This window comes from Gambusia affinis, linkage group LG04 (assembly GCF_019740435.1).
Source record: "Gambusia affinis linkage group LG04, SWU_Gaff_1.0, whole genome shotgun sequence".
Lineage (NCBI taxonomy): Eukaryota > Metazoa > Chordata > Actinopteri > Cyprinodontiformes > Poeciliidae > Gambusia > Gambusia affinis.
The window spans coordinates 20,997,705-21,009,382 of NC_057871.1; the positions used below are offsets into that span (position 1 = coordinate 20,997,705).

The window sequence follows — 11,678 nt, forward strand, 5'->3', positions numbered from 1 at the left end:
CAGGCATAGGGTCGGCCTTATCTTCAGCCAGCACCCCAAGCAGCGAGGCACACACACACACACACACACACACACACACACACACACACACACACACACACACACACACACACACACACACGCCTAACCTTCATTTCACCAGCTACACTTCCAGCTGCACAGTCGCACCTAAAGCCATAAATCCATGTCTGTGAAGTGATTAAAGCTGGCACAAGTTGGTGCTGAATAACCAGGAATAATCAAATAACCGTGCTGGAATGGGCTGAACTTTTTTTTTCTTTACTGCTCTGGTTGATAAGACAAACTAAAGTTAATACATCTGATGTTTTTCAGGTGTTTTTTGCTTACAAACCAGAAACGAGAAGGACTATGAGAATAAGGAAGGAAAAAAAACAAAAAACCTTACCTCCTTCGGACTCAAGCTGCTCTGACATCGCCATTTTGTCACCTACAAATGCACTTTCACAGCTATACCCAGATCTGACTCGGGCGCTGTGTTTTCATGCCTCTCCCACTCTCTGATATCTCCCATGTCCAGACTGTCAGGCTCTGGGGCACATCAAGGGGGGTAGCGGGGGGTGCCTAAAGTGTCCACGTGCATGTGCCACTGAGTGTTGATGTGCGCGCGCGTGCAGCCACGTGCAAATGCGTGCAGCACGCCACTTCCACTTGCTCGTCAACAGGAAACTGAGCGCCACATGCATCTGCCCAACTTCTGATAACAACCGTCTCCGTCGCCCTCCCCTCAGCTGGGATCCGAGGACAGCCTCGTGTCGGTTCTGTCTGCAGGAGACTGTCCCGGTTAATCTGATCCGAGCCGACTTCTGCTAACAGCTGTTTTTTCCGTTTCTTTCTTTCTTTCTTTCTTTCTTTGACCATTACGAGTTGCTAATGGTCAAACAGGACATTTCTTTCCTCAAGTGCAGCGACCCCATTCAAACACGTTCCCAGATTATCCCGCTGCTCCACACGAGAGATATCTTCTCTGGTAATCGTCTTTCGCTAGTTGGCGGGTATCAGGAGTTAAACGTTAAGCGGCTTCAGTTCTTCACTTTTACTGAATAAGATGAAGAAACAAAAGCACTGATGTGGAATTCATCACCGACGAGTAGAGTAAACACTTTCAGGGTAAAAATAATCAAACTGTGATCAGACTGTGAAACATAATACTCACTTCGGGCTTGCAGATTTCTTAATTCATTAATGTAACATTACCGTAATATTAGAAACATTCTATCAAAATTCAAAGTAAATAAAATCGTTGTAGCAACATCGCGATGAGTTTCAGTATTTATTACTTGACTCTCCATTTGATTTATTTTTACTACACGTAGTAAAAGGAATTCTGAATATTTCTGAGATTATTATTTTTTACCATTTAACAACGTAAACATGCAATAAAAAAGTATTTTGTGAATAATCATACTAAGATCTTTGTCATAATAATTAAATTAAACTGACAGGAGAGGAAATAGAAGAAATTTTAGATGTCAAAAAATTATTGCCCAAAATAATTAAATGCTTAACTTTTATCCAAGCGTTACGGGCTTCAAGTGTTTCAGGAAAGAGATTTCTTGGCTTATATCTCTGAGTTCAGAAACCACTGAGCAGAGGAAACAAAAATTTGTTATTAAAAGCCACTTTTTGATCAATTAGTCCTGAATCAGTCTCACAGTGTTTCAGCTCGGCTGATGGTAAAACCTCTTCCAGATTTGCTCTAGAACCAGGCCAGAACTTGGAAAGTTCTGATGCAGAGCAACTGATTGTGTCCGGAGACGCAGGGCTTCAACTTCTATACGGTCTTCCTGCAGTCTTTGGAGCGTCAGATGGCGGATAAAGACGTATCCAACTTTCTCATCATCTACCTCTATGAAAAGCCACGCTGAGCCAATGAGTTCAACAACATCACACCAAAGGTTCCGGTTCAGTTCGCTGCATGACTTGATGATTTCCTCACTTGAATCAGGAGCAGAGTTGGACGTAAAGAAAGAACGCTCTCAAAGAAAATAGAGGAGGAAAGTCAAAACTCTGAACTTCACTCAAACATTAGACGAAAGCAACAAAGCGTTTGAAGCAAGCAAAAAAAAAAAAAAAAAAAAAAAAATGTATCAACAGAATCTCAAAAGGGCGATTAGACCTCAGCTCACCACAGCACCGTCTGGGGAAGGAGTCATCATGGGAACTTGATTAGCCAATCAGAGAGAAGACATATTGTGGTTTGTAGGCAATGAGAAAAATGAAATGTACCAACATTTCAATGACATCTTTCAGGCTCGAATCTGAGTCCGTGATGTAATTTTGAAAGTAATAATTCTTTGAAAATGTTGAAAGAATCTTTGAGATGTTTTAGGAATAGGCTATGACACTTAAGATTTCTGAAAATACGGATATTTTGAAGGCTTTGGATGAAACGTTGCTGTGACTAAATCTAAAAGTTCAACAAGATCATTTTCAAAGGTTATGGTGAGAATAGATAAAGTCAGCAAAAGGCGAGATCCGGTGTGCTTGAAAAAAATGGCCGAAATATATTATAGGCTAATGTACAGATTTTTTTTTTTTTTTTTTTTTTTTTTTTTTTTTTTTTTTGCAGCGCTGTTGTTTCTGTGGTTCTGCTGCTGTTAATGTCTGGCTGCTCTGTTCCATTAGCGTTAATGCACTGAACCAATAAGTCGACTCTCTTTACTCCATAATAAGCCTGAGTGAGCTGTGTAATTATATTTATTCAAAAAACTCAAAGGAAAAATATTTTAAAAAACCAAACACATCACGATGTAAAGAAAGCTGGTAATTTGTTCTGGTTGCTAAACAAACTTTAGCAACTTTGAGAACATAAACCTAAAACTTTAAAAACCCTGTAAAATCAAGGATTTATTTTAGTAAGAGGTTCAGAATCACTCTATAATTTTAGTTGTGCCTTCAAGGAATTTTTATGTTAGTCTCATATATTAAAAAAGTTTTCACAAACTTTCAAATTTAAAACCTTTCCTGGCTTAAATTTCTAGATTTTTTTTTGTTATAAATATTCAAATTTATAGCAATTTGAATATTTGCAAACAAAACATTCACATAGTTCAGGTTTACTGTTTGGATGTTGTTGAAAACAACCAACACAGTGGTTGTTTTCAACAACATCCAAACAGATGCATGTGTCGCTCAGTTTCCTGTTGACGAGCAACATCCAAAACAGTCATTTGACCAATGTGGTAAAGAACCATTTTACTCAACATTTCGACATTTTTCGATAAAGAAATTTTAAATTGGATTATAATATTCTATATTAAACACAAATGCCTTGGAGCACCTTTTCTTTTGTTGTCTTTAAAAACATAAAAAGACACTTAGCTGCCAATCTAAATTTAATTTTCCATCTAATGTAAACTCTGTGTATGGCTTTAAAATTCACCAACGGTTTCAAAACTACTCCAAAAGCATTAGTGGTTAAGTCCCAATAGATGCCAATCAAGTGCTAGAAGGATCCATTTAGATAAACCAATTATCCTTAGATGCATATTTTTTGGACAGCAGAGAAACTTGGGCTAGGCCATCTTCCATCCTGCCCCACCAAGGAGATGTTGATGCCTTAAATATGCTTTCAGCACATTTCTGCAGTCACTACTCCCATATGTCTACACTGATTATTGCAAATTATTGCCATTTCTGTTACAACGTAAGTAAAAAAAGCAGAGAAGTTTTTTAAAAGACACACCATTTGCGTAATCTCTTGGAAGATTTCCATTTCACTTCGTGCTAGAAACAAACATCTTTCTTGATTGAAAATACATTATAAACATAAATCTGCCAGGGGAGTGAACCACTCTGGGCTTATCTGTAGCAGCATTATTGACCAATACAAAGGTATTTTATCTCTTACAAAGGAAATAAAGATAAAGGGTCATCTTGAATAACTAGAGCTGTGAAAGAATTCTTCATATTTTTTGTCAACTAAAGAAAATGTGTGGAAAGGTGGGATGTGTTTGATAACGTGCATTCAGATGGAAACCTGTTGGGAAAGACATTGTCGCGTTGCATATTTTACTGTTCAGCTCTAGCAAACCTGATGGCTATGTTGCATCTGCATTTTTTGTAATTTGATAAATTTTGTTTTTAAAATGATGAGGGCTGAAATTATTACTCTGATCAATTGTGATGATGAATCTGTTATTGAAATAATTGTCAACTAATTTGGTAGTCCATTAATCGAGTGTACAGACTCAATAAATGGTGAGTGGCTGGAAAAAACAACATATTCAGAGTAGTAATTCAGCCAAAACTTCACAAAATAAGCATAGATTTTGCATTTAGGATGAAAACACCATTGTCTGTAAATATGCTTTACCCAAAACTCATCAAGTGAAATTCTTTTCTCTTCACCCGGTTCAAGCTCACTAAAGATATTCTATGTTTCTGAATTTCAGGCCATGGAATTGTAATTTTCTTATTTAAAAAAAATAATTGAATTATTTGTTTATTTGCACCTTTTAATGTATTTCTAATATTGTGTCAACAAAATCTGTAGAATGCGTCAATTGTTTCTCCGATTGATCGTCAGAAAATTCGATAGAATAATCAACTATTAAAATAATTGTAAGGTGCAGCCATAAAAATTACAAATGCTGGGAGTGTGGATTTGTGCACAGCCTAATAAAGCAACTTAATTTAAAACGGAAATAAAAGAGGCTCAACGTCGCATCCTCAGGAGGAAAAACTCCAGCTGACCTCCAACCTCATGTTGTCCTTTGACAGCAGCGCCCTCTTGTGGCCGCAGAGAGTCGGCGTGTTGTTATTTTCATCCTGCCCCACAGTATTTTATTTCCCCACTCTCACTGGGTGAATTCCCTGTCCAGGGTTTTCTTTGGCAGGCGAACACAGAGGCTCTGCAGCAGGGGAACTTCAGCTTCGAGTGCGTCACATGTTACAACAGGCCACACCACCAAGGGGAGGGCGGAGGGGTTAAATTAGAACAAGGGTCAGCTGTGAGGCGGCGTGGCATTAAAGTGTGTTTTTTTTTCTTTTATCTCTATGCTAATGAATAATAACGATAATAAAACAGAAAAAGTGCTGCAGGAAGCCGGCGATCAGGATTACTCCTCATCATCTCAGCCTCTTTCCTGTGTCGGTGTGCCAGATGTGAGCGTGGCGTCAGCTGACAGCTGTGTGAGTGGAGATGACAGTGCCCTGATGCTGCCTTCTCTGTTCTCTGGGAGCCATTTTGTCTGTCTCTGATCTCAGAGTCAGGTCTGCTCTCTCTCCCCCCCCACACATTACCCCCCCCCCCCCTTTCAGCCAATCACGTCAGCGCTCAGCCTTGCAGAAAACATAGAAACACAGTCTGATCTCTTCCTCACTCCCTGTCTCACCCACTCCTCCCGCGCTCCTACAGTGCTCATCTCCCACTTGTCTCTTCCGCTCTCTGCCTTTCTCTCCCTCCTCCGTCACCTTTCCTCCCTCCCTTCCCCCCGTCCCTCCCCTCCTCTTCCTCTCTTAATCCACATCTTTTCCTCGGTGTCTGCTCCCTCCTGCTCTCCTCCCCTCTGTCACACCCTCCTCCTCCTCCTCCTCTTCAGGCTCTCTTGTTGTGCAACCCGTTTTTAAACAGCTCAGCCTTTGTGCGTTTTTGTCTGTTGCCATTTCAGCCAGAGCTGCAGTCTTTACTCATTTTCCTCCAATCAGGGACACCATGTGACTCTCTGCATGAGAGGGCACACACAGTCTCTTCCCTCCTCCCCCCATCCAGCCAGCCAGTCAGCCCATCCAGCCAACATACGCTAGCAATCAGGAAAGTCAAAGGAGTAAGAAAGAGGGAGCGAGTGGAAGGAAAGATGGAGGTGGATGCACACTGCAGAGGACGAGGTGGGCCGTGCTGGAAAGGTGGAGGGTGGAGGGTCCTAGAAGGTCAACCAAGAGTCAGATTGACAAAACATCTGCAACAACGTGGAGTTGACTGTACAATCACAGTATTCACTGGAGTTATTCCCACACTCTCGCCTCTGTTTATATCACCCACATGTTGGGGCACATGCTGCGTATTCATACACACACACACACACACACACACACACACACACAAACCCCTCTGAGCCCACACAAGAAGGGGGAGGATCCTTCTGTGTCGAACACCGCTCAGGAATGTAAACAAGACGAGGAACAAGAGCGACTCAAGACGGGTTTTATCATTTTGTATGCATTGTTCCTTGTCATATTCTTCCCTTCTCCGACAGCGCCCTGTAAAAGCGGTTATGTCTATTATTTTTTCACACTTTGTCACATTAAGCCACAAACGTCAGTGGATTTTATTGGGATTTTATGGTGTAGACCAACACAACGTGGAGTATAATTGTTAGAGATGCATGGTCTGACCCCGTTTTCCAAATAAAGATCAGAAAAGTGGGGTGTACTTTTGTATTTGGACCGCCTTATTCTGGCACCACTACATGGATTCCAGTGTAACTAGTGTAACACTGCACAGTGTCAAACGATCCAAACCTTTTTAAGAACCGTTCACACCCTCAACTGTGGTGGCGCTGCACCACGAACTACTGAAACGACACGAAAACCATTTGTGCAGAAATGCATCGGGACAGAAATTAATATTTGTCACTTCAACTAGTCTGCTTCCAATATCTCCCCTATCTGATTCTGCAGGTGAAACAAATAGTTCTTATCCAACGCAATGGGGCAGTACGAACATTTGTGCAATTCTTCACAAAATGCCTACAAAGTTTGTCAAATGCCTAAAACTTCCTTAGCGGATATTGCCAAGTAGTGTCTCTGGAAGAGGCTGTTTGCAGGAAGGCATGGCTCTCGCTCATTGACCGTTTCCCTGCACGCTTTAGGGGCGCGACGCATACTGAAGCAGGGTGGGTCTCACCCAGTTGGTCGGCGCCGTTTATGGAAGGCGTGTGAATACGAACGTCGACTGGTTGGCTTTGAACTAAGTTTGGGAGAGCCTTAACACTGCACACACGAAAACATGGTGGTGGCAGCATTGCACTGTGGGGATGCTTTTCTTGAGGTGGAACAGTTGATGGACAGATGGATGACAGTAATTTGAGTGCGATCCAGGAAGAAAATCGAATCGAAGTTGAGACTGACGTAAAAGTTCAACTTCCAGCAGGAAAACAACCCTAAACTTACAGTCAGAGTTGTAATGGGATGGTTGCGATTGAAACATATTCATGCGTTGAAATGGCCTACTCAAAGTCAAAGAAAGGCCAAGAAAAACGGGCAAAAACTTCGGTCTCTACATGTGCAAAGCAGGTAGAGACAAACCACAAAACACTTCACGCTGGAAACTCAACAAGAAGTGGGCTTACAAAGCACTGAATCAAACGCATCAAGTTTCATATTACATGTGCATTTTCTTTCCCCTACCAAATTTGAAATGTGCTGTTCTACCACATCAGACCCTATAAAATACTTTGAAGTGTGTAGTTGTAGAGCGACTGGATGTAGAAGCAGTTCCTTTTGATTTCTTTTCGATGTTATAAAGGCAGAGAGGGAGCACTGACGTGGCTGCAAACGTGCAAATTAAACCAGCGCCTCTGTTGGGTCAAGCTGGGGGTTCATCTGGAGTTGACATGAATGAATGGAGATGATTGTTCTGTATTTGGAGGTCGTGTTTACATTGGTTTTCAGTTACCTCTGTGTGTGTCAGTGAGTGCAGGTGAGGCTTTTATAAGTCCAAACACCTTGTTTCCCAGCATGTCACTCCTGAAATGAAAACCCTACTTTTGTCTTCCAAATTAAAGTTTTTACTTGTATTTGCAAGTGGAAAAAAAAATAAAAAATTGGACCACGAGCCTGGTGAAAAAGCAAAAGGAGGGAAGCTGAAGCAACAAAACAAAGGGGGAACACCAGACCGAACAATCGGAGTGCGAGAATTAGTGCAGACATACGTCTTTTGTTGGAAATTTCCATGACCATGTTGATTAAGTATGCAATCCGACCGCAAGATAGCCGAGGAGGCTCGTTTCTAAACAAACGCTCCTGCCTCTGCTGCGCAGGCTCGTTTAACGGCTGAGGTGGCAGCGTTTGCCTTCGTAGCACGGGGCGCTGCACACAGATTGGAAACACACGTTTGCACGAAGGCTGCTGTGTGCATGCAGCTTTAACTGATGCAGGGTATATACCCCCCCCATGCAGCTGTGTGGGTGTGTGTATCTCTGAAGAACGCATCCTTGTCTGTTTTGATCGCAGTGTCAACACTTCCCTGCATCTCCCAGCCTTTAACATCAGTCTCCCAGAAGAAGAATCTGGCACTGCTTCTCAGCTTTGCTCCTTCTTAACTTTCCATTTTGAAATAATCCGCCAGCTAAAGAGTTTCCAGAACCTCAAGAACATGGAACCGGTTAGGGTTACGTCTTTTTAAAGTCGGGAAACGTGATCCCAGATGAGCGGTCGGGTAAATTCCCTCATCCACAAGCCCGGCTGTTTGAGGTTTGACCGCTGCGGCTGCTGTGGTCCTGCATGGAGGGGGAAAGAGACGAGGCCACCTCCACACAACTTCTGTCGTGCTTTACTTTCTCCCCTCCCGCTGCTAAATATTACACCGTACTGAAGAAATTAAGGCACATCTGTCATGATTATGAATAGATTTTCAGCGTCAGGATTATATTTCAACATCCTGCACCTCCTATCAGGGGTGCTACATAAATCGCTGTAACACTTAATAATAGACTGCCTCCGGCTCAGCAGCGGTGGGGTTTATTTCTAGACCTCAATTCTTCTTGTTTCTGTTCTCCTCAGACTGATTAAAGTTAATGCAATGTGAAGGATCATATGTTTGCTGTCACCCAAACACAACTTTTGGTCCTCAAAAGTCATTCTTCTATCACTTTGGTGAGATGAGATGGATAGGTTCCTCTGGTTAGACTACAGATTTATCCTCTTGTAATTTGGGAACATAGAACCAACGAATGGTTCATATGAAGGCAGAGACAAGAGCGATGTGGACCCCAGGCAGCAAGTAATGATATCAGTAATTGTAGCATGTACAATAGTTGTGCTTTAAGAAATTTAAAGTGGACCGTGAACAGTAGCTGCGTTTCCATGACATGTGCGCAAAACGTTTTTTTGGATATTCCGCTGACGTTGAGAAAACACAATTTTGCAATTGTGGTGTTTCCGTTTAAAAAGAAATGTAATCAAAATCACATGCGAATGAGTTAAAACATTTTAAAAATGTAGCGCCATCATCCTCCTACAACTTCCTGTCGTTGTCTTTGTCTTTTCTGCCAGTAGTAACCTCTCACGTGTGAAGTGAAAAAATGTGTCCATTACAGTTTTACGAAATACACAAATTTTCATAGTCAAAAACTATCAAAAAACGTGTTTTTGTTTTTTTTCTAAATTGACCCGTCTCCATTAAGAGAATTTATTTTCGTAATTCCAGTTTGCGCAATTATACGGTCCATGGAAATGCAGCTAGTATTACACGGTATTCATACAAACGTAACTTTTAAACGTCTTGTTATACCACAAACACAAACTGAAGTGTGTTTTATTGGGAGTTTCTGTGACAGAGCAACACAAAGGAGTGCATAGTTGTGAATTTGCTCTGGTTTCCCTAAATAAAATCCAGTATAAATATCAGCCTTTGTCAATCAGGGAGAAAGTTGTGGAGAGGTTTAAAGCTGGGTTAGGGTCTAAAACAATACCCCAAACTTTCAACGTCTCATAGAGTTCAGGGGAAGAACATGACACAACGGTGAATCCACCAGAAAATGGATGCCCACCTAAAGTGACTGACTGGGCAAGGAGTGACTTAATCAGAGAAGAGAGGAGGGAGCTGCAAAGAGCCACAACTCAGGTAGTGAAATCTGATGACAGAGAAACGTTTAGATGCACATTCCACAAATCTGGACTTTATGGAAAGCATCAAGAACAGCATAGTAGAAAAAACAAACAAACATCCTGTTTAAGGTTTGCCACAAGTTCTGGTCAGATGAGACCAAAACTGAACTTCCTGACCCACAGTGCAAAACTTTATGAATGACAGAAATCTAAAATATTGGTAAAATGCGAAACATGATTGTAGCATAATCATGCGGTGGGACAGGGAAGATGATTTAATTGGAAGAGAAAATGGGCGGAGCTAAAACAATGACAATCAAAGAAAAAAAAAAAACAAGTCAACAGTCTTGAGACTGAGGTGGATGTTCAACTTCCGGCAGGAAGAAGCAGCGCTACAGACACGTAGGGTTTGGATCGGAGTCCAAAATTACATCCTATTTAAAATTTGTGGGACAATTTGAAAATGTATACTCTTTGATGCTCTTCCGATATTGACCAATTATGCAAAAATAAATAAAAACTTGCAAATAAATTTTTATTTACACTCTGAAACGTCATTTTCAGGCTGTAAACGACGTTAAACATGGTTCTAAAAATAACTAACCTCGAGGTGTTTATTGGTAAAACATCATTTTCCCTTCACTTTTCAACTATAGGTACTGTACTTTCTGCCGGTCTATCACATGAAGTACCAGTCAAATGCATTGAAGCGTTTGGCTGTAAAAGGACAAAATGTGGGAAACCAAAGATGTGTCAACATATTTTAAAGTCATAGTAAATCCATCATCGTTACAGATGCTAAAGCTGTAACGATGATGGATACAAACAAATGCATCAGAGCGCCTCATGTTAGACACTTTCTCTAATCCAATCTGCTTTTCCGACCACTTCCTGCTCATCAGCCTCTTCATGGATCCTAAATGACAAACTCCCATGTGAGTCGTGAGACATCAAACATTCATTAATAGATCCCTGGTGGCGGTAGGGGGGCGGGAAAGGTGCAGCAAATCAATCATGCACGCCTCTGATCCACGCCACTGAGCTTTGCCCTGCAACTGTCACACTCTGGTCCTCCTCTTCTTCCACAAACCGAAGGAGGAGTGCCAACTGTTTACCTGCCGAAGCAACGCGAACAAGTGGAGAAGTTGCATTTGTGGCTCCATGGCAACAGCAGCAACTTCATGCTCAGATGTGAGCAGGCCAACAAAGATCTCCATCTCCTTTCATTTTCACACTCTGAAACCAGACAACATGTTGCTCCTCCATCTATTCTACTTTTTAAGACAGGTCAACCTCCCATGAGTCTTTGCAAGCAGGACCTCAGGGCCTCTCGAAGGGGTACCGTTTTTCTAATTTATTCCCCCCCAAGCTGCACTCTCCAACCAAAACCACAACAACACCAAGCAGATAAAGTCAGGAGCGGTGTACTCACCGGGACACGCGCAGCCGCCCACGGACATCTTCTCACATGTCTGGTGTGAATCCGATCAGAATGATGGTGGTGGTGGCTTCTGTTATCCCTTTCCTCTCCTTCCCTCTCTCTCGCCAGCCAGCCACTGAGGCTGCTCACATAAGCGTCTGTTATCCCCACGTTTCACACACACAAACACACGCCGATACACCAACAGGGAGCACAGAGAGAGGAGGGGACGTGGAGAGAAAGAGAGAGAAAGAGAGAGAGAGAGAGAGAGAGAGCGAAAAGAGGGGGAAAGACGAGGTTAGGAAAGAGCAAACAGACACTCGCACAAAAGGATCAGATTCTCCCACAGTTTGTAGCTGTAAACGGCGCAGCTGCAGCCGCCTGTCTGCGAGCGTGTGTGTGTGTGTGTGTGTGTGTGTTAGTGTGTCTGGCGAATTTTGCTCCTGCCTCTGCTCTGCCCTCACCC

At 42.2% G+C, this 11,678-nt stretch overlaps 1 protein-coding gene across 2 annotated transcripts in view; it reads right to left on the reverse strand.

Moving 5' to 3' along the window:
- Window positions 1-11,678, reverse strand: part of ldb1b (LIM-domain binding 1b) — a 31,056-nt gene extending 19,378 nt beyond the window's left edge. The window contains exon 1 of one of the 2 annotated variants that reach the window (XM_044114255.1): window positions 11,225-11,678. In XM_044114255.1, coding sequence (XP_043970190.1) covers window positions 11,225-11,252 — 28 coding nt within the window. In that variant the 5' untranslated portion in view covers window positions 11,253-11,678. Of the gene's footprint in view, window positions 1-406; window positions 707-11,224 lie in introns of those variants that run through there. The other variant, XM_044114254.1, reaches the window with a different exon arrangement.